General features: G+C 38.1%; 1 protein-coding gene across 2 annotated transcripts in view; it reads left to right on the top strand.

Moving 5' to 3' along the window:
- Positions 1-24,068, top strand: part of SHQ1 (SHQ1, H/ACA ribonucleoprotein assembly factor) — a 100,605-nt gene that overhangs the window by 11,518 nt on the left and 65,019 nt on the right. For both annotated transcript variants that reach the window (XM_039477283.2, XM_010350132.3), the window contains 4 exons: positions 3,813-3,925; positions 11,901-12,028; positions 19,270-19,424; positions 21,232-21,285. In XM_039477283.2, the coding sequence (XP_039333217.2) occupies positions 3,813-3,925; positions 11,901-12,028; positions 19,270-19,424; positions 21,232-21,285 (450 nt within the window). The remainder of the gene's footprint in view (positions 1-3,812; positions 3,926-11,900; positions 12,029-19,269; positions 19,425-21,231; positions 21,286-24,068) is intronic.

Here is a 24,068-nt window from a genome sequence, read left to right as displayed (position 1 = left end):
ACTTCAGCACCCAGAACAGTGCCTACTGCATAGCAGGCCCTCTAGCACTATTTGCGGAATGGATGATTTAATATTGGACACCAGGCACAGTGATGGGGATACAGTGAAGAAGATGATCGATGAGATCTCTACCCTCAGAGAACATTCTGGTGGGGAATCAGACAGTAATTATGTAAACAAATAACCAGTAGCAGGATAATGACAAGTATTTATATGTAAAGGGAAAGGATGGGGTGAGGTAAAAAGACTGGAGGTGCTACTTTGGCTAGGATGCCCAGAGAAGACTCCTTTGAGAAGGTGACATTTGCACTGAGTTCTCAGTAATGAGAAGGGTACTATAAGTGCAAAGGCTCAGGGTTGGGATTGATTGACGGGATCTAGAAATGGAAAGAATAGTGAGTGACTTGAGCATGTGAACAACAAGATGGGCTAGATTATGCAGAACTGTGCTCACAATCTGGGTCTATTCTCAGTGCAGTTAGCATTTTATTTAAAGCACTTAGCACAGCCAAAGTCCTTTTATCTCCTGAAACGCAGAGTTATCTACAAAGACTCACAGATTATACCCCATTTATGACTTTATTTCTGCTCCAGGTGAAATAATGAATTGCTATTAGCAAGTGAGGAAATGGAAGCAGAGGAGAGGCTTTGTACTCAGTAGCAAGCTAACCAGTAAGTAACAGGGAGCGGCAGTGGAGGAGGCAGACAGAAAGAAAGGCAACTGACATTATTGAATGGATCGAGGCCTCTGCATGTTCTTTACTTATATTATCTCATTTAATCCTCACAGTAGCCTGTGGTACAGAAACCTGCCCCCTTCCCCTCAAAAGATGTCTTTGTGCTTATCCCCAGAATATGTTATATTATGTGGCAAAAGGTATTTTGCAGATGTGGTTATGTTAAGAATGATGAGATGGGGAGAGTATCCTGGGTTATCTAAGTGGGCCCACTCTAATTACAGGGTCCTTATTAGAGGGAAGAAAGAGGGTCAAAAATGGGAAAAAAAAAAAAAGGGGGGGGTGGTCATGTGATAATAGAAGCCAAGGGAGAGGCTAGGCACAGTGGCTTGTGCCTGTAATCTCAACACGTTGGGAGGCCGAGGTGGGCAGATCACTTGAGGTCAGGAGTTTGCTACCAGCTTAGCCAACATGGTGAAAACCCATTTCTACTAAAAATACAAAAATTAGCCAGGCGTGGTTGCATACACCTGTAATCCCAGCTACTTGGGAGGCTGAGGCAGGAGAACTGCTTGAACCAGGAGGTGAAGGTTGCAGTGAGCCGAGCACTGCTGCACTCCAGCCTGGGCGACAAAGTAAGACTCTGTCTCAAAAAAAGAAGCCAATGGAATAATGGTATTATGATGTGAGGCTGCAAACCAGGGAATGAGGATAGCTTCTAAGATGGAAAGGACAAACAATCTCTCCTAGAACCTCTTGATTTTAGCTTAGGGAGACTGATTTTGGTCTTCTGACCTCCAGAACTGCAAGATAATAAATGTGCATTGTGTTAATAAGCCCATGTTTGTGCAAATTTGTTATATCAGAGGAAGCTAATACCTAGTGCTGTGATAGAGATGTCACTGGACTCTGTAGTAAAGAAGCTGAGGTTCAGAGAATCTTTGTGATTACACTGGAGCTGGGATGTAGAAGCAGAACTTTTTGAGCACCAGCATGACATTCAAAGGAAAATACTAAATAATAATATTTCTGTAGGATAGTATAATACATTATAAGTCTCCAAAAAGTAAATTTCAAAGGAACTTTAGGATTGTAAAATTTTGTAAGTTTGGTGATAGCCAGTAATCTGGTATTTGCCCAGAATGTTTGTACTTGACAGTATTATGATGTTCTAGATGTTCCAGTGACTTTTTTATTTTTTTTAAGATGGCCATCTTGCTCTGTTGCCCAGGCTGGAGTGCAGTGGCATAATCTACAACCTCCTTCTTCCAGGTTCAAAGAATTCTCCTGCCTCAGCCTCCTGAGTAGCTAGGATTATAGGTGTATACCAATGTGCCCAGATAATTTTTGTATTTTTAAATAGAGGCAGGGTTTTGCCATGTTGGCCAGGCTGGTCTCGAACTCCTGATCTCAGATAGTCTGCCCACCTCGGCCTCCCAAAGTGCTGGGATTATAGGTGTGAGACATCACACCTGGCCTGTTCCAGTGACTTCTAAAAAGGTCTCTGAACTCTTTTATTATATTAGTATGTGCTTAGGTGAAATATTGTTGATACTACTTAAGCTAAATGGATTGTGATAGGGATGAGAGAATTTTAAAATTATTATATGGAAATGTTGCTTATGTGGAGAGGCTGTATCCTGTCTCTAACTGATTCAGCATTGCTCACGTTTGTTGCAGTGGTTTTTGCATCATAGCCGTCAACTTTTAAACCTGCCTATTAGGTACCAACCTGTAATTCTGTTTATAAATGTCTTAACAGTTTGCTTTCTCAACTCTCTAAGTAATTTTCCTTTCTTTTCAGCTAATATTCTTTAAGCTTCTTCCAATATCTGTACTTCTCACTTGTGGTTGGTAGCAGGAGTAGTGAGGCAGAAGAAAGAAACAAAGACAGTTTTAGGAGTATTTCACATTGTATAAGGTTTCTTTATTTACAATTCTGGTGAAAAGAATAAAGATCGTATGTTATCCTAGGTAGTTTTTCTAATGTGCATTTATTCTGTAGGATTTGGCTTGGGAAACATGTTCCATATCAATGTATACACATCTAGGTAAAGGCAATTATAGGAAAACTGATTCTTAGGATTTGGTTTTTACATTTTTCAGTGGAAAGTCATATACTGTGTGTCAAAATTGCCCATAAAAAAATTTTTTTTTTCTTATTTACTTATTTATGACAGGGTCTGGCTCTGTTGCCGAGACTGGAGTGCAGTGGTATGATATTGGCTCACTGTAGACTCCATCTTCTTGGCTCAAGCCATCCTCCCACCTCAGCCTTCCAAGTAGCTGAGACTACAAGCAGGAGTGGCCACGCCTGGCTAATTTTTGTATTTTTTTTGTAGAGATGGGTTTTTGCCATGTTTCCCAGGTTGATTCAAACTCCTGGGCTCAAGCGATCCACCTGCCTTGGCCTCCCAAAGTGCTGGGATTACAGGAGTGAGCCACCACGCCCAGCCTGTATATAGTCTTCTACAGGATATGGAATCTGAAATGGTCCAAAATCCAAAACTTTTTGACCACAAACATGAGACTCAAAGGAAATACTCTTTGCAGTATTTTGCATTTGGGGTTATTGGAATAGGGCTACTTAACTGGTGTAATGTAAATATTCCAAAATTTAGAAAAATTCAAGATCCAAAACAAACTGGTCCCAAACATTTCAGATAAGGGACATTCAATCTGTATGGTAATGCTTCTTTAGACCAGCTGAGCTAGGCTATAGGAAGAGAGAAAAGACTAAGTGTAGATGTCTGATAATCAAGACACTCTACATTTAATAACGTTCAAATCTCTAGGTGTAAATGGGGAAATGGATGTTGAATTAAATGTTCCTGCTTGCCTGTGGGGGTTTATTTCTGTTTTTTATGTTAAACTTTTATAGCCTTAATATATGTCAATCAGCTTGTTTGTTGTAAGGATTAAATAAGGTAATTTATGAGAAAGATCTAACAGGGCCTACCAAGTAGTAGTAGGTGCTTAAACATTTGTTGGATTTGAATCTAAATGTTGCAGGTGGCGTCATGGTTTACTGATCAGTTAGGTTCTTCCTGTGCTTTGGCTTTTTGTGCAAAATTTGATTTTTAAATGCTAAAAATAGGACATAGCAATTATTCTTTCTTTTCTGGGTGTCCACAGGATGAATTGAGTGATGTTGTTGATATTAAGGATCCAGACTTCACCCCTGCCGTTGAACGAAGACAGAAGCGCCTGGCCACTGAGCTGGCCAAGTTTGATCCTGATCATTATCTGTGAGTAATTAATTTTTTGAGGATTAAATAATTTACTTGACATTTATTTTAAAATTTTTGAGTGTCTTTTTAACTCTGTTAGGCATGTGCGTTTTCGATTCCAGAAATTATTGATGACTGAAGACCTTAATGGACATTTGAATTAACCTATGACTGTTGTATCTCTGTGTTCTTTGTAAGATGTTGCCTCTTATATCTCAAGTTGTTCATCTTAGCAAGAGAGAACTCGTCTAACATACTTCTAAAAAGTTTTTTTGCTTGCCAGGCTTAAAAATAGAACACCAAATTCATGAGACTATTACACTTCTTTTAAGTAAACTTTTGGTTGCAATTAATAGTATGCATAAATGAAAATATGTTTCAATTTCTTTAGGAATTTGAATATACCTGTACCACCATTTCTTGGCTTATCCCAGGATCTTCCTAATACTTTCATCCATTAGCACTTGTAATCAATGATATGTTTCCAATGAACAAATAATTATTCTTTGTGGTAGAGCATAAATCTAATTTGAAATTTTACTGTATTTCCCACCAGCATTAATTGTGTTTTTGGCTATAATCTGTCTCCATCAGGCTTATATTTGCATAAAGAACTTATCTAATTAACAGAAAGGTACCTGATCACTTTAGAGATTGTGATACTCCCCACTGGCCAGGATAGCGCATTTCTTCTAAGGCTTATCACTTGACCTCTCTTGGACATGTGGCTCTACTAGGATGCGTGGAGAATGAATATTTTATGTTGGTGTAGACCTCAATTATTATTCTGGGTCAACGTTTTCTAGACTGTTACATATATAGCTGTAATCATCATGTCTCCTTATATTTGTATAGTTCCTGCAGCTTATTAAGTGCTCTTGTGATTATTTCGTTTTTACAACAGATGAGGAGAGGAGGGACTTGCTCAAGGTCACACTGCCACTAAGTGGCTTGGCCAGGACTTGAAAAGAGTCTCTCCATTTGTCATTTTGTATATCCTTTTCATGTACACTATTTCAGTTTCACCGCTGTAGCTCTTGTGATTAACGTTCTATCTCCTGTGACACAGTAGGATACTAATTGGAATGGCAGGGATATATCTTGTGATGTGCAAATGGAATGACTGATGTGTAATGATAAATGGTTGAACTGTTCAACATCCTAAGGGAAACTGGGTAAGAGCAGAGTATGTTACATTTTGGAGGACATCTGAGAGATTCAACTCCATTTACATAGCTATTTCTAATTACCTTTATCTCTCCAATTGTGGTTTTAAAGGTCCACTGAAGAGTAATTTGAAGAAACCCATTTAAAGTCATGCTGAATATTTAAAGTGGAAATTTCATTGTCAGCAGATTTTTCAGGCTAGCATAAAAACAGAATGAGCCTTACAAGACTGAAATTTCAAGTGGGAGGGAGCTTAATTAGAAGAACTGCCTATCTCTTCTCTTCTAAAACTAGAAGAATAACTATGGCCTGAGAGAATTAGGAAATTGGAATTTAAAGTTAGTGTGATATTATAAGCAGCTCTTATTTTTCTCCATCTTCTGTATTTCTTTATCCAGAAGCTCATTTTCTTTAATACTATACATGAAATATTCTTTCCACTTCTCAAAGAACAGTTCTTCTTACAGGAATGGTTTAAATTTAGTCATGGGCTAAGTGAGGAGAGTGGGAGTCATGAGGTAAATGTTCTTTGTGACTTTTCTGATAGCAGTGAGACTTTGGCTCAGTGCAATTTTTGTGTTTCTACTCATTATTTATATTAGCGGACTGACTCACCCAAATGTATTAATATTAAATGAAATGCAACTAAAATTCTTTTAAATTTTTAATTAAAAATGTTTTTTAGCTCAGTGCTTTTTTTTTTTTTATTGTTGATAGTGGTTAAAACAGTGGAGAAAAAAGGCTCACTTTAAATTATCTACCAGCAGATAATACATTGTAATATATACATATAATACATAATGTATATAATATTAGCATAATATTACCTATTTGTAAGTTGTTTGACTTGTCTTTACAAGTCATAGTGTTTTCTCATGTCAGCATTTGAGGGGGCTTTAGGAAAACTAATTTTAATTTCAGCCTAAACAGAACACGGTGAAGTTAATTGATTGTAAAGAAAAGTTTATGCACTTCAAAAGGCACATATGTGATTTTAGATTGTTATTTGAAAGTCTTTTGTTGTAGAATCTGGATGCTATTGTGGTATTTTATATACATATATGTGTATACACACACACACACACACACACACACACACACACACACACATATTGCATGTTTTACAGCCCACTACAGTGCTGGGCATATACTAGATGATCCATAAATATTTATTGTTTTTTATTATCCATTTGTTATCATTTATAATTCTTTTGGGGTATTATTTTTACATTAAAATATGTTGACAGCATCTTGAAGCATTCCTTAAGTCATTCCTCTTTGCTTATTGTTATAGCCAAGTGTTCATATTTCTCTCGCTGGGAGTGTTAGGTTTTCTTTTTCCCAAATTGTTTTTTTTTTTTTTTTTTTTTTGAGACGGAGTTTCGCTCTTGTTACCCAGGCTGGAGTGCAATGGCGCGATCTCGGCTCACCGCAACCTCCGCCTCCTGGGCTCAGGCAATTCTCCTGTCTTGGCCTCCTGAGTAGCTGGGATTACAGGCACGTGCCACCATGCCCGGCTAATTTTTGGATTTTTAGTAGCGATGGGGTTTCACTATGTTGACCAGGATGGTCTCGATCTCTTGACCTCGTGATCCACCCGCCTCGGCCTCCCAAAGTGCTGGGATTACAGGCTTGAGCCACCGCGCCCGGCCCCAAATTGTTTTTTAATTGTTGGCATACATTTTACATTAACCAATTCATAATATCTTGCCTATTTCTTTATTTGGGAGGAAACACAAAAATTTAGTCAGTATTCTAAACATCTGTGACATAAGAAAATGAACAGAAATGATTTTATACCATTGTGGTACCATTTTAAATTGTGATAATTTTTCATTACTCTGAATTTGTGAAAGAAGATGGTATATTGATTAAGCTCTTGCATTTATTGTATAGATCTTAAGACAACAAATAGTAATTGGAAGGCTGGGAGCAATATCACATGTTTCTGATGTAGCTCTCAATTCAAAACACAAAACTTGAGGGAAAAAAAACATTAGAATACAACTTTACGTATCCATTCTTTTATTTATTCATTTCTTTGTTCAACAAATATTTGTCTGAACGAACTGCATGCCAAAGTGTCACAGAGACCAAGGATACCGTGCTGAATATGGCAAGATCTCAATCCCTGTGTCTTCCATGGGGCTTCCTTTATAGTGGAGGAAGTAGACACTATTTTTATTGTGATCAAGTGCTATGAAGTAAAAGCACATTGAAAGGTTAGAGAGTGACTGGGCATCCCACTGACTCCTCTGTTTCAACATGTCCAAAATTGAACTCATCATTTTACCTCTATAAAGTCTTTGTGAATTTTCTAACTTGGTTGATGCCCCATTTTTCATTCTAGTCACCCAGGTTAGAAAGCAGGGATTCATCTTTGCCTTCTTTCTTATCCCACACATTCAATCAATCCTGAAGTTGTACCATTTATCTCTGTAATTTTTTTTTTCTCACTTCATCAATTTCTGGCCCTCATCTGTGTCTAGTTCAGTGCAGCACTCTTTAACTGCCTAACTGGCATCTCTGCTTCCAGTCTGGACTTCTTCAGATCCATCAACCATGAACCATCAGTATGATGTCTTACATGCTGAAAAGGAAAATCTGCTTAACCCTGTCCTTGGTGCTCTTCTGCTTAAAGTACCTCACTCCTTTCTGTGTCATTGCAAGTTCCCTGTGATCTGGACCCTGCCTACCTCTGTAGCTTCACTTTTGCCACTCCTTACTCACATTTTACACCACAACAATAATGAATTTTTGCATTTCCCCACCTGTATCACACTGCTTTTCTCTTTTTTTTTTTTTTTTTTTGAGACAGTCTTGCTCTGTCACCCAGGCTGGAGTGCAGTGGTGCAATCTCGGCTCACTGCAGCCTCCTCCTCCCGGGTTCAAGCAATTCTCCCACCTCAGCCTCCAAAGTAGCTGAGATTACAGGCATGTACCACCATGTCCAACTAACCTTTTTTTCTTTTTTTTGAGACAGAGTCCCGCTCTGTCACCCAGGCTGGATTGCAATGGCACAATCTTGGTTCACTGCAACCTCTAACTCCAGGTTTAAGCAGTTCTCTTGCCTCAGCGTCTCGAATAGCTGGGATTACAGTTGACCGCCACAATGCCCGGATAATTTTTTTGTATTTTTAGTAGAGACGGGGTTTCCCCATGTTGCCCAGGCTGGTCTCGGAATTCCTGACCTCAGGTGATCCACCCACCTTGGCCTCCGAAAGTGATGGGATTACAGACGTGAGCCACTGCACCCGGCCCTAACTTTTGTATTTTTAGTAGAGACAGGGTTTCACCGTGTTGGCCAAGCTGGTCTCGAACTCCTGACCTCAGGTTATTCACTTGCCTTGGCCTCCCAAAGTGTTGGGATTACAGACGTGAGCCACCATGCCCAGCTCACATTGCTTCTTATATATTTCCTTTTACTCATCATATCCCTTTGCCATTTATTTTCCTGACTCCACATTGGCTGAATAGTGGTTGCTTATCTCCAGACTAGGCTCAGTTGTTGCTCCCATGTATCTTCCCTATTAGACTGGCTTAGGAAGCCTGCCTCAGGGCTCCCCTATTAAAGTTTATCTTGTTTTCACCACACTGTTTTATAATGTTCTGTATTCACATACATGGTTCTCATTAAATTATGGAGTCCTTAAGGGCAGAAAGTGAGTTTTACTGATCTTCATCTTCCCCATGGTGCATGTAGAGGGCATTCCGTGAATGCTTGTTGAATTAGTGACCTTAAAATTAGTAAAACATTAGTAACCATCAGTGCTTGTTTGAAACTCTTAATTCATGGACAATGTCAAGCATAAACCCTCACAGTTGAGATTACTAGCACTGTATTAGTGAAATTTTGCTCAAAATAATCAAATATTTTGGAGGGGTGGTGGATGGAGGTGGTAGAAATACCGTTTTACCAAGCCAGTTTCCTATTTTCCTTCATTGTGGTCCCTTGGGGAGGAAAATGACATCTTTTCAGATGGGCTCCTCTACTCTTGCCTTCAGTGTCCTCTGCTCTGCAGTGTCCAGGGCTATTTTCTCTCACTGTGCCCATTCTTCCTGGGCAGTTTTGTCCTTTTCCTGGTTTAAATGCTTAAGACTTCCATGTCTCTCTCTTGAGCGTCAGACTTGTATGTACACCTACCTGTTGGACAGGTCTGTTGGTAAATCCTAAAAAAAGGCATATTCAACCCATCCCAAGTAGGAGTCATTATTTCTCACTCATGTCTGTTAGCTTCCCTCCTGTGTCCCTGTCTTAACGAAGGACACTGTTGTCCACTGAGTTGTGGAGCCCAGAATTTTCAGTGTCATCCTTCACTCTTCGAGCTCCTCATTCCCTGCCTCCTGAGGATTCCATCATCTACATATGGATCAGATCCATTCTGCTTTGCTCCATGTCTGCTGCTGCTCTCCTGTTCTTGGCCACCATTATTTCTGCTTCTCCAGGTTTCTCCCTTTAAATCACTTTCCAGGCTGCAGTAAGAGTGATGTTTCCAAGCCATGCCAATGTCATTCCCCTATGTAAAAGCTTTTACGTGTTTGGTTCATAGAGATAGCCTTTGGAATTTTTTTAACATGGCTTATAAGGTGGTTGTCACTATATTATTTTCAGCTTCTTTCAACTTTTTTCCCTCCTTAAATGTGCCTTCCTGTTTTCTAGCCTTTGCCAACCAGTTTTTTGCACAGAATACTCTCTTCCATCCCTCTGAATCTGGTTAACTGTTCATTATCTTTCAGCCATTGGTTTAGATGTTATTTCCTCCAGGGTCCTTGCGTGTCATTCTAATTTATTTTGCCTTAGAATCTTGTACTGTTATGTCATAGCAATTTGCTCTATTGTAATTGCTTGACTCTCTCATGGGATTGTACGTCGTGTAAGGGCCAGGACTGTCTATGTCTTGTCGGCAGTGGAACCCCAGTGTCTAACATGGAGCATGGAACATGGCACGATGTCAGTACTTTTTGCTGAATTAATGACTTACTTAGCATTTTAGCCATTTATTGTTATTGTTTATCCTTTTGGAATTTATTTCCTAGAAAAAAGCTCACATTCTGATTTTTGGATGAATTTATAGGGGAACCTCAATTCAAGAGTTTCTTCACTTTCAGGACAAAGAGATAGCTGATAAGAAAACAGACTTAACAAGATTAGTTTATGAAGCAGCTGTTTCGTCCTAGTCTCTTCTATCTGTGCACCTGTCAGAAATTGCTATTGAGAATTCCCATTTCAAGATATTGGCTCTTCAGTTTTGTCTAAAATGTACTTTATTTCCTCATATATAAAAATGAAATATTTTTGTTAGTTAAGAGCTTGGAGTCTCGAGTAGGAATTAAGTAGGTTCACATTCTAGCTACACTTTTTATTTGTTCTTTGAACTAAGCCAAGGTACAAAACTTTTCTGAGCCTCTGTTTCTACCTGTGTAAAATGAGGGTATTAATAGTACCCCCTGCCCATAGTGATGGTGTAAGGATTTAAGGAAATAATGGATGCAAAACTTGTTATGCAGTGCCTGGAACATACAAAGAACTCAGTAAGTTGTCTTTGATTTTTTAAGTTTTTAAATGATTCCAGTATCTCAGTTGAAAGGGGAGACTGTGTCTAAGGTTGTAAAACTGTCAGTTAGAAAATTCAATGTATCAAAGCAACCAATTCCTTGAGTTTCTATTTAACTAAAATGTAAGTGAAATTTTCACCATGAGTTATACTTTGTTATGCTTTTCCCAAGAATGCCAGTTTCCAACTTTGAATGCAAGATAAAATCATTTCTGAGTAAGGGTCCTCCAAGAGTGAGAGGTATATTTTGAATATAGCTGTTGTTTTTTCAGTTAAAACAGGGAGTGTAGAGTACAGAAAAATTAGCTTTTTCTTCTCTATACATGTTGCTTTTATCTTCTTCAGTAGTTTAAGGAACTGTTAAAATTAGTATAGCTTAATAAAATAGATTGTATCTTGGTAGAAAATGTGAGTGCACATGCCAAAAATGGTGTGTGTGTGTGTGTGTGTGTGTGTGTGTGTGTGTGTGTGTAGCCTCTGTTAGCCTCTTTGAGGGGATGCAGTATCCTGAATTTCCTACTCATTTGCTTGTTTTTCTTTGCTGGTAGAGTTCAAAAATTTTTTCCTTCATTGAAATTGTACTGAAGTCCGTGATACCTGCATACCTAGCACAAGTGCTGGATTTCAGTCCTGTGTGTCTTCAGATTTACTTCATTTCACATTGTCGAATATGGGATGGGACTTTAGGGTAGGACTGGTTTTCTGCGTACCTTCTATTTAAAGAGATCAAAGATTGGACACAGTGGCTCAAGCCTATAATCCCACCACACTTTGGGAGCCTGAAGTGGAAGGATTGCTTGTGGCCAAGAGTTTAAGACTTGTCTAGGCAAGGGACAAGACCACATTTCTATAAAAAATAGAAATTAGCCAGGCACAGTAGCATGTGCCTGTAGTCATACCTACTTGAGAGGCTGAGACAGGAGGATTGCTTGACCCCTGGAGTTTGAGGCTGTAGTGCACTATGATCATGCTACTGTACTCTAGCCTGGATGATGGAGTGAGACCCATCTCTTTAAAAAAAAAAGTTAGAAACAAAAAAAAGAAATCAAATGTTACATATGCCTTTAGTCGGGTACTTAGTTTTGTTTTATGGAAAGTAACTTATGTTTGTGGTTAGTAACTGAAAGTAAATACAGTGTTCAGTCTTTCCTTGAAATGTACTTTGAAGTAAAAAATCTGTAATTCTAGTACAAATATGAGTTAAGATAAAATTTTAAAAAGTGAAAGCCAGTGAAATCCTATATAACCAGTTCTTTTAATGCTTTTCCTAGAGCTGACTTTTTTGAAGACGAGGCAGTTGAACAGATTTTGCAGTATAATCCTTGGTGGACTGACGTATATTCAAAAATGACAGCCTTTGTGGAAAAGAGTCAGGAGCAAGAACGTCATGCTGCATTAGGTAAGAAAATCGAATTCAACTGATTTGTTTCATTAAAAAACTCATGTTGTACCAAACTTTACTTGCCTTCCGTATTATTAGGCATGTAATTGTGATTGCCTTATAATGTGAAAATACGAGTTTGAATGGCTAATTTTGGAAATGACATTGACTGCAAAATGCCACCAATAATTAGTCTTATTTGTGTTGGAAAATTCTTTTGAAGTATATTTTCCTTTAGAATCATTGGAGTTCTTTTACAGTTATTTATTTTTTACAACCTAAGTTTAGGGGTATTATCACACAGGACATTTGTAGTTTCTCAATAACCTGCTTAAGAGGTACGAACTTTCTTCTTTGGTAAAGACATTTGAGTATTAGTAATGGTGGGAAAAGACATAGATGGACATGTTATTACCACCTTCTCTGCGTGCAGCATTGATATATTAAGACTGTAAATTAGAATTACAACATTTGCAGACAGATCAAGAAGAGAGCACCCGTATTTTCTTTCACACTGATTTGGCTTTTATTTACATATTAAAAATAAAATTTCAACATTGAAATGAAGGGAATACATACATATATGTACGTTCTGAAGAATATTAAATGGAATATAGACTCTTCCCACCCCAAGTTCCTCTTCCCAGAAGTAATCACTATTAGCAATTTTGGGGATATTTTTAAAATACATGTTCCCACATCTAAAATAGTTGCTTTAAGAAATGTCTACACATAGATTCAGGTATACCCAGTTCGGACCTCGTTGTTTTCAGTTTGCAGTGTGTGTTGCACATCTTCCATATCAGTTTGTACAGATCTACCTGAAGCTTTTCATGACTACCTAATAGCCTGTTGGATATTTTTATCGTGATTGATGGATATTTGGGCTGTTTACTACTGATGGACATCTGGTTTACTTGCTGTTTTCTGCGATTGCAAATAATGTACATAGTGGCCTTCTATGTATAGTGGTCTATACATACCACTCATTCTGAAGTAGCTACAGGGTCTCTATTGTAGCACACAGTTTTTTTATTTTCTGCATGACAATGGAATAGCCTATTATCTGCTATTTTTTTCAGTGTCTAGTATAGTGCCTGTTATATAAAGATAATAAATATCTATAAGTATTATAATAAATGTTTTAATGGTTAAGTTTTTTTTTTTTTTTTGAGACAGAGTCTTGTTCTGTCGCCAGGTGCCAGGCTGGAGTGCAGTGGCGCGATCTCGGCTCACTGCAACCTCCGCCTCCTGGGTTAAGACAGTTCTTCTGCCTCATCCTCCCAAGTAGCTGGGACTACAGACACACACCACCCTGCCCAGCTAATTTTTACATTTTAGTAGAGACGGGGTTTCACTATGTTGGCCAGGGTGGTCTCAATCTCTTGACCTTATGATCCGCCCGCCTCGGCCTCCCAAAGTGCTGGGATTACAGGTGTGAGCCACTGCGCCCGGCCTAATGGTTAAGTTTTATTAAAGTTTAGGTGATTTCTACCAGATCAAAAAATTGCTACTGTAATATGAAACCCTGTCTCTACCAAAAAAAAAAAAATTGCTGGTCACGGTGGCTCACGCTTGTAATCCTAGCACTTTGGGATGCTGAGGCAGGCAGATCACCTGCAGTCGGGAGTTCGAGATGAGCCTGACCAACATGGAGAAACCCTATTCCTACTAAAAATACAAAATTAGCCGAGCATGGTGGTGTGTGCCTGTAGTTCCAGCTACTTGGGAGGCTGAGGCAGGAGAATCACTGGAACCCGGGAGGCAGAGGTTGTGGTGAGCCGAATTTGTGCTACTGGACTCCGGCCTGGGTGACAGAGCAAAACTCCCTCTGGAAAAAAAAATAGAGGATTACCTCTGTTGCATAACAGCTCATTATAGTGACTCTTGCTATAGATTTATTAGTTGTTTTTAACAAGCAAATCCTGATTTATATTTGAGTTTCAGCAGCTTTCAGAGACATCTCACATTTTAGACAAATTTTGAGGTATAGAGTTGCTAACACATTTTAGATAGTTAACCATATATGCTAGGTAGATCTGGTCATAAAGTTTGAGCAAACTTAAATCGTCAAGTATATCAATTGGTCTGAGTCAGTTTTCCTAATTTTAGCACAGTATTTTAATGAGGTGGTGTGGGAGAAAATTGATAGTTGTGTAGTTGAGTTTTCTGTCCACCAGAGTGAGCTAGTTACCCTAAGAATCAAGAGACGACATTCCCTTTGATTTATATTCTAACTTGCTCTACTTTGATAAATTGTAGCTTGTTTTCAGTCCGGTTTTCTGTGTCAGTAATGCTTTGAGTTAGTCTTCTTTGTGTAATTTTAGCAGGAGATGAAGCCACTCAGTTCTTTTAACCACCTACCCTCCTGACCCTTCATCTGACCCGTGGCTTATAGCCAGGCTGGTGCATCAGGAAGTCATAGTCTGCAAAGCCATTATGGTAATTCATTCTAAAAATCACCTTTAAAAATAGCAAGGACATGTGACCTAAGGTAGAAGAACTTGAGCTTTGTGTTGAACAGAGTGTCTCTTAATAATACCAGGTATAAGATATAAATTAAATGTAAGCTTGGGGTTGGACTTCTTATTCCACCACATGCTTGCGATATATGATCTTGCAACTTGTGGTTACTGTGGAAATCCTGTACCTACCTCAGAGTTGTCCTGAGATTGAATGAAACGAAGTATTTAAAATCTTGTAAGTGTTAGAAATTATTATTGTAGAGTAAAATCAGTCACAGGAGAGCCAGGAGTTGGATGGTTTCTCAGTGGGATGACAGTTTTTATACATTTAGAAATTTTTTAGGGAAACTTCTTTGTAAACAAGATTTCTCTCTCATTTAAAAAATTCTGGTTCAGATGTTTGAGACACTCAGAATTAGAGGAATACATTAGCAGAGTGTTGAGCCAGGATAAAATATGGGGGAAAAGAAGTAGACCAAAAAATAAACTTCAGTTTTCTGCTTACCCATGGTGCATACTGCTGTACCTTTTCTCCTACTCTTTCTTTTCGTTCTTTACCTCTCTGGCCCTCTTCCTCTTTGTGTCATAGCAGTGGTCTGCTGTCTGTTTAACGCCTCCTCATCAGATGTCACCAGGCAGATATAACAGTGCAGGTGAGGGGTGTACTTTTGATTCATTCTGCATCATAAAATATTAACCTAGATTGCTTTGAATTCCAGATAAGCTTCAGGTGGTGAACTTTGCTCCCTCCCTTTCTCCCTTGGTTGTAATTCTTGTCATTTTCATCACAGCTCTGAGTTACAGCAGGGAGACTTTCTCCAGCTTTGTAGTGATCCAGATTTTCCTCCCCAAACGCTTGTAAATGGAAGTGTTAAATGCTGTGCTTCCCCTGAGCTCTGGTTTCATAAGGATGAACTTACCGCATTTCCCATGTTGTCTGTCAGTGGTTAATCTGGAGCTCCAGAGTCTTGGCACGTTATTAGTTGTTATGACACCACATAACATTTATAGTCAATGAACTTCCTAGCAGGGACATCCTGTTTGGCACCAGTGATCCCTTCAGTGTTTGTAGAGATAACTGTCAGTGTCAACTTTGAAAGTTGTAGCACTGCAGGGCTACCCATTTAGGGTGAAGGTTTGAATGCAGCACGTTTTTTTCTGGTTCCCTTGATCTGGCTCCAGTAAATGTACAATGTCATAGACAGATGTGCATTACTCTTGAGCGCATCAGGATCCTGTGTGATTTAATTGTTGACCCAGATAAGAGGGATGTTTGGGAGGGGGATTTAGAGAGGAAGGGAGGATTTAAAAGTAACAAAATCAGAAAATATTTGGGAGAAAAGTGACTACCTTGTAGACATCTTTCCATTTTGATGAGAATCCCTTTGCAGCCTTCAGACATGTTGGTGGGGTTTTTCATGTTGGGAGGCGGTCCTCGACCATTCACTTCAATGTTAGGGCTCCAGATTCCTCCTCAAATGTATTGAGATTTCGACTGACTTTTGTTTCACTGGAGATAATTTTTAAAAGTGTAATTAACTGAAATCTTGTGAACTGTATAGCAAAGCTGCTTTGTAGTGTAGCTAAGTCATACAGATGCTTGACAAATGTTACTCATGGTGGCAATCATCCAAGCATTGTTGGCACTGCATCTGTAGTTATTTCCAGTACTGCTGCTAGGTTAGACTTGATTGTGTGCGAACTTCCCCCAAGTTCCCCTTTGAGTGATATGATTTACAGCTCTAATAAAAAAGGCCTTAAGGAGCCCAGACTTGGTTTCTCTAGTGATTTCCTGGTTTGTTGTTATTGTTACTTATCATCTCTGATTTCTTTGCTTGAATTTCAGAATTTAAGTGCATTTGTGTATTATTAATGAAGTAGGCCACAGTGGAACTTATAAATGCTCAGAAAAAGGTAGAAGTATTTTAGAGAAAGTCTAGCAGTATCCACGAATTCAGAAGAGTGATTCAAGTAGGTTTTTCTTATGCACAGTTACTTAAAATGGCTAATGTAGAAACACTTACATGTGGGTAATATAACATCAGAACCTGCAGTACCCAGGTCAACTTTTACAAATGGTTAAACATCTATAGGTATGATTACATAAAAATGAAGGCATGAATGTGTAGAGAGTTGACATGTTGCTAAAAGGTTTCTGGGTCTGCTTATATTGTGATTGAGAATTATGTGGAAGCAGGGGTCTTTATTAGTCAACTAGGATATAAAGACTTTTCTCCAGTCAGATATCATGAACACCTGGCATTTTCCCATTAGCTAAATTAATGAACATCTCAAAGACCATACCTAAGGGAATACTGTCTCAAACCTTCTTGCTAAATACAAGGAGTCTTAAAATATTTTTGTCAAGTATGCTTTCTTCATGCATTGAGTATATTCCTTCATGCCATTTCCTTAAATCAAATTGCTTTAAGTGAACTGAGAGCTTTTATTTAAATTAAGGAATCTTCAGATGTGTCCTCTAATGAGGCAATCAACACTCAGTTTATCTGTCTTATTAATTAAGTCTAGTAAGTTTTAAATTAAATACAGTTGACCGTTGAGCAAAACGTGTTTGAAATGCAGGAGTCTGCTTATACGGGGATTTTCTTTTGCCTCTGCCACCCCTGAGATAGCAAGACCAACCCTTCCTCTTCCTCCTTTTCCTCCACCTACTCAGTGTGAAGACCAGGATGGTGACCTTTATGATGCTGTACCTCCACTTAATGGATAGTAAATTTAATCTTAAAGAGACTTCATGTACAATTCAAGTATTGGGGAAACCTTAACTAAAGCTATAAATCCAGAATCTGTCTTAAAAAAAAAAAAAAAAAGGACATATTTGACATTTTTACCATATGGCAAAAGGTACCGTAAAGAAAGTCAGTAGTGATATGGTAGCTTTGGAAAGATGATTACAGTTTATAATATACAGGGTTCTTAATTTGACAAGACAAGCCAACTAGTAGGAAAAACTGGACAAAACATATTAGAATGGGTCACTCATAAGAGTGCAAATCCAGATTGCCTACAAACTGATGAACTAGTGCTCAAAGTTGAGCAGTTGGAGAAATACTAAGTGAAATAACAATGATAAGTCACCGTTTTAGTTTTTTCTTGCTGCACAACAAATTACACAATGTTCACACAATGTACATTTATGATCTTGGTTTCTGTGAGTAAGAAGTTGAGCCTGGCTTTGCTGAGTCCACTGCCTTAGGGTCTTGTAAGGCTGTAGCCAAAGATGTCCTTCTTATTTTTTTTAAAAATAGATGTTAGAGGCTGTGTTCTTTCCTGTAGCTCAAGGTCTTCTTCTAGTCTCACTTCGTTGTTGGCAGAATGTAGTTCCTTGCAGATACAGAACTGAGGCCCCTACTTTGTTGCTGGCCGTTAGCTGGGGGCCACTCAGATCTTAGAGGCCGCTATGGGTTCCTTCCATATAGCCTTCTCACAGACTCTCCCCCTTGACTATGTGACGTGGGTCCCTGGCTTCAGTCTGCTAATAATGGAATGTAATCATGGGAATGACTATCCCATTGCCTTGGCCATACTCTGTTGGACAGAAGCAAGTCATAAGCTCCGTCCCCACATAGTGATAGGACTCATTGGAAGTCATCTTAGAATTCTGCGTACCACGCTCAGTTTGTCAATCTGGAAATGATTGTAAAAAAGCTATTACGTTTCTTGTCAGGGGGAGATGGTAGGTGTGTGTAGGAAGTGGAACTTGTGTCCATGACTGTGAGAAAGGAGAGTTACTGTAGCCTTTAAAGTGTATTTCGAAAACAGATACATTTTTAAACCAGTCAATCCAGTCTCGAGAGTCTGCTTTATGGAAATAAAGCCTCTAATATCCAAGGACTTATTGCAGCATTATTAGCAGTGGCAGAAAACTAGGAGCAAAGTGAATGCCCATCAGTAGGGGGAGTGGTTGGATAGAGCATGGTACGTCTTGGAATATTATACTCCTTTACAAAAATTAGCTACACACCAATTGACTTTTAGGGATCTGCCAGAGGTAATTCAACTTTGTTGAGTGAGAAGGCCTAGATGGAGAAAAATGACCTAGTTCTTTGGGTCAAGGGAGGGTGTAGGAAGTGTAAACTCCCTAGTGTGTATGCTTGTGTGTCTGTATATAATTACATGTCTGTAGAAAAAACTGGAATGATATACACTAGATTTTTAGTGTGTGAGAGGCTGTTGACGAATATTCAGATGGAGAGAGGGTGACAAGCAAAAGAAGAAAAGGAAAAAGGAACTGTGTTGTAAACAGTCTCTTTCCACAAGTCTGATGAATATGATGTGGTCATATGTAAAACTTGATTTCTATAGATAAACACTATGAGAAAATACTATACCCTTAACATTGATTAAATATCTGGGAATATTCCTATTTCTTGGTATAAAACTTTCAAAATGGATAATGAATATTTTCAGAGTGCTTTATTTAGCACTTTCTGTTGTCAAAATGTATTATCTTAGTTTTAAAGTCAGTAACTGGCATTCAGATGCCTTAAATACAGAACAGTGTAGCAAAAAAGGGAGGGTCGGGAATTAAGGAATAGATGTTATTTAGAAAAGTCTTCTTTATTCAGCCCTATTAGGATTTGAGCAGATTCATGGCTCTTACTGAAACTGTAAAGTCTGCTTAAGAAGTTATTTATATATCCAGAGTTAAGTAGAAATAACTTAGAAACTTTCAGTTTCTAGAATCAAAGTTCTAATTTTGACAAATCTTCCGCATTGGGGGTTTTACGAAACTGAATGAAATGTCTAATTTTTCAATGCATTTTCTTCTAGTGTCTTTTTCTGAAGAAGAGAAATATCAGCTAAGAAAATTTGTCAATAAATCTTATCTACTGGACAAGAGAGCCTGTCGCCAAGTGTACTACAGTTTGATTGATATCCTTCTGGCATATTGCTATGAAACCCGTGTCACTGAAGGAGAGAAGAATGTAAGTGCACGTGTGTGTGTGCATGTTGCCATAGATTACTGTGCTGATGAGTAAACTGCATGAAAGCATCAGTCTCTTGTTTAGAGTAGAACCAGTGGTGATTAGTTATTTAGGGGATGCCCCCCGCAGAGTTGTGGTGGTGGTGGGTATGCACATGCAAGCATACATTGCTTAAGTTGATCTTTTTTACTTTTCTCTTGGCATTAGTCTCTGCAAAATAGCAGAGTAGGGAAGTTTAAGGGAGTAAAGGTGAGAGTAGAGAGGAAGGCCACCCTGAGCTCTCATCTCTTTTAGGCCAGAGAAGTGCTCTGTCACATGACACTTCACATTGACAAGGGGATAAACTACCATAGCCGGTTATATTCTTTCTCTCAGCCAGAAGTCAACAGATGCAAAATATGGCATTTTACAAAATAAATCTTAGTATTTACCTGCAAGTGTCCTTATTTCATAGAGTGTGTGTACTTCTGAAAAATTATATGTAAATCAGTGTTTTTAAAACCTGAATTAAATCTTTTTTTGCTGTTTGCAGGCATCATATTATAAAAGTAAATCCTTTTGTAAATTCTTAAACCATGTTTTAAAAAATAAGACTTCTTTTGTATCTCTTCTTAAACCGTATTTGATTTTGTAAATGAAGAGCTAAACATCCTTCTCACCTATACCACCGATTGTATATTTAAAAAGGCTGGAAACCAAAAAACAGGCTTTTGTTAGTGTGGCCATGCAGCTGTTTATAATTGTCTTTGCTCAAAAGGTTATTTTTGATCTGAGCATATGCTTTCCTTTTTTGAATTAACGCAGATAATTCACATTGTAAAGGAAAATATACACATGAAGAAAATAAGATTTCCTGTAATTTTAGTCATCAGAAATAACCGCTGTTGTATGGCGACGTATCTCTTTCCAGTCTTACTTCAGTGTGCACAAGTGTGTCTATATTGTGTCTATTTACCTTGGGTTCTAATGTATATACGATTTAACCTGCTTTTTTCATTCAGCGTCATAGCACTAACATAGTATTAGAGTTAGAATTTTCCATGTACCAGTTTTTTTGTTGTCATGACTCTGAACATTTCTAGGGTGACTCTTGACGTTTGTGTCTGACTCTAAGATGACTGTTACTGAGTGCGTTAAGGGCATAATCTATCTGAAGATACTTTTTGTTTTCACTCGTCTTTTAAAGGTACTATAATAGGAGAAAATGTTTTCCTTGACAAAAATTATGCTTCATATTAAATCTTGAAAACATGAGTGTTTAAGTATACTTGAAAAATTTTACCATTTTTTATTCTTCTATTCGCATATTTGAAATCATGAAGTCTTACCATCTTGAGACCTTCTCTGGAATGTACTTATTCTTACCAGCATTCTCTGAAAAGTCACATTTTCTAGCAGCTTCTTAAGTGCCACAGATAATACTTCAACTTTATCTTTGATTCCTTTGATAGAATATTTATGGATTGTTTGGGAGGCATGTAGCTTACTTCAAAAAGGATGGAAATTGAGCAGGCATTACCTTGCGTTAACTTTTAGTTTCAAAGCCCCTGCTTATTTGCTCTGTGTTCTGCTACTCTTATTAGTAGAAAAGTTTTATTGTCTAAAATCCCAAGAAAAGTAAGCAGAAACTTCCCTCTAATAGACTGTGCATCAGCAAAACAATTATTTTTTTGTAATTGTGAACACTTCTTTGTTCTCCTGTGTCAGTGATCCTCAGACACTGGTTGAATAAATGGATTTGTTTGGTCTATTTTTAAATGACTTTACCTCTAATGTGATGGTACTCTTTTCTCCAAAACAAATCCAGGTTGAATCTGCATGGAATATCAGGAAACTGAGTCCAACACTATGCTGGTTTGAGGTATGATATCCAGTTGCAGTTGTTTAGAGTTTGTTGTTCAGGAAGTTATTTTTGTCGTTTTTACTTTATTTAGAGTAATTAAAGCAATTACTTGAATTTTTAAAAGTAAAAGCTCTATTGTACTGGTCTGATTTCTGTCTTTTAAATACAGTTCTGATAATGAAACCAGGTAGAGTATTTCGGAAGTTGGGGGAGGGAGACACACTTTGGAGAGAGGCTGGAGACATGGTTTGTTGGGGGAGAGTGTGGGGTAGAGTGAGAGGTGTGTTTGTAAGTTGGCGTGTATTGGGGCTTGAAGCTTAAAGATGCAAGCAAACCTATGTGATAAGTGACCATTAGAGTCTGTGCTAAGCATGCACACATACACACACACATAAAATAATGGTTTTTATATGATTTTTTAATATATGTGTGTAAATACAAAAAATCTTCACCTGTTCTCAATAAGTCTGTGAGGTAAGCATTGCAGGTTTTACAGGTGAGGAAACTTAGATCATATAGCTTAAATAACTTATCCTAGGTCCTACAATTCAAATGTAGTCCGGTTAAATTTGATATAGTTGTTACTGTGTAATTGTAATTAGTATAGTTGTAATTGTGTTTTTATCTGTTTTAGTACAGTTTTAATTGTGTTTCTATCTGTTTTCTGAAAAATAGTTGTGCAGGTCTCACCAAAAATACCAAAGGACAATATCTTTATATTTGTACATTTTGAACAAACTTGTACATCAAAACAGTAATTAGAAGCAGAAATTTTTTAAATGTATCAATTTACATAATTGATGATTAGGCCAGGTACGGTGTCTCACTCTTGTAATCCCAGCACTTTGGGAGGCTCAGGTGGGCAGATCACGAGGTCAGGAGTTCGCGACCAGTCTGGCCAATATGGTGAAAACCTGTCTTTACTAAAAAATACAAAATTACCCGGTGTAGTGTCAGGTGCCTGTAGTCCCAGCTACTTGAGAGGCTGAGGCAGGAGAATAGGTGGGATCCAGGAGGTGGAGGTTGCAGTGAGCCAAGATCGAGCCACTGCACTCTATCTAGCCTGGGTGATAGAGTGAGACTTTGTCTCAAAAAAAAGAAAAAAAAATTGATGATTGTATTGTCAATTAAAACAAACAGTATTTTTTAAGTTGTAAAATCAAGGTTGTTTCATTGACATCACTTTGTTGACATAATACGTAAGATGTAAACAGGAACTGAAACACTTACTTCATTATAGAATCTTACTACTCCAAAAATGGTCCAAGGACCAACAACCTGACCAGCAGCTTCAGCTGGGAGCTCATTAGAAAGACAGAGTTTCAGTCCCACTTCACTCCCATTGAATCAGAACTAGAATTTGTAGCAAGATCTCCAGGGGGTTTATATGCATATTGAAGACAAAAAGTGCTGCTCTCTAGGTTTCTTTGGAGTTCCTCATGTTGCCATGATCAGCATATAATTGAGGAATGAGTTTCTGTGATAGCATTTATTAATATGTTGAAAGTAGTTGGTGACTACATAATTTTGTGGTGTAGTTATAAAACATCTAAATGAAAATTCACCTATTTATGATTTTATTGTGACATTTTTATTTTTATTGATAATTTAAAATTGTTGGACATTAGCTATGTTAAACTTTTGTTAAGTATTAGTTTTTTGCTAGAATTTTTTTAAAGTTCATGATTCTCTTTAAACTATGTCAAATAATGTTCTTAATCAGATCTCTCATAGCTTTAAGGATTAATGTAGATTATCTTTCTCCCTTGGTTTTAAGTTTTACATATGGTTTACATTTTTTCTACTTTATCAAAGAAACAATTTTGTGGAAATATTTTTGTTATCTGGTATTTTTAGTAAGTTTTCAATTGCTGATGTTATCAATTTGATACCATTCAAGATAAAACACCTTTTTTTCCTAGAAATCAGTTCAATAAACAAGAGCAAATTACTCAAGTAAATATCTTGTATTATTCATGTCCAATGCAAAAAAGAAAAAAAAGAGGAGAGGAGACTGAACATACTTCACTAAGGAGTTCTACATTTTTTTGTGTGTGTATGTAATGGAGTCTCACTCTGTCGTCAAGGCTGGAGTACAGTAGTGTGATCTCGACTCACTGCAGCCTCTGCCTCCCTGGTTCAAGTGATTCTCTGCTTCAGCCTCCATGTTGGTCAGGCTGGTCCCGAACTCCTGACCTCAGGTGATCTACCCACCTCGGCCTCCCAAAGTGCTGGGATTACAAACATGAACCAGTGCGCCTGGCGAGTTCTGCATTTTTTATCTGTGCCATCTTGAATGGCCCTAGAAGACAAAAACAGGAAATATAAATTATTTTAAAATGTCCTTTATGTGCATCTGTATTTTGTTAATGCCATGTGTTTTAGATTCCTAATTGTAATCTTTAGGACTATAAAAAACGTTCTTGCAATATTTGTGATGTACTGACAGTGTGAGAAACTACAAAGACTAAGATTCAATGTCTTATTGTAAGGTATACAAAAAGAATCTTTTTTTTTTTTTTTTTTGAGACAGAGTTTCGCTCTTGTTACCCAGGCTGGAGTGCAATGGCGCGATCTCGGCTCACCGCAACCTCCGCCTCCTGGGTTCAGGCAATTCTCCTGCCTCAGCCTCCTGAGTAGCTGGGATTACAGGCACGAACCACCATGCCCAGCTAATTTTTTGTATTTTTAGTAGAGACGGGGTTTCACCATGTTGACCAGGATGGTCTCGATCTCTTGACCTCGTGATCCACCTGCCTCGGCCTCCCAAAGTGCTGGGGTTACAGGCTCGCACCACCGCG

Source organism: Saimiri boliviensis, chromosome 8 (genome assembly GCF_048565385.1).
Source record: "Saimiri boliviensis isolate mSaiBol1 chromosome 8, mSaiBol1.pri, whole genome shotgun sequence".
In the NCBI taxonomy this organism is placed as follows: Eukaryota; Metazoa; Chordata; class Mammalia; order Primates; family Cebidae; genus Saimiri; species Saimiri boliviensis.
The sequence above is the reverse complement of the archived record's forward strand: the minus strand, read 5'-3'. Positions and strand labels throughout refer to the sequence as shown.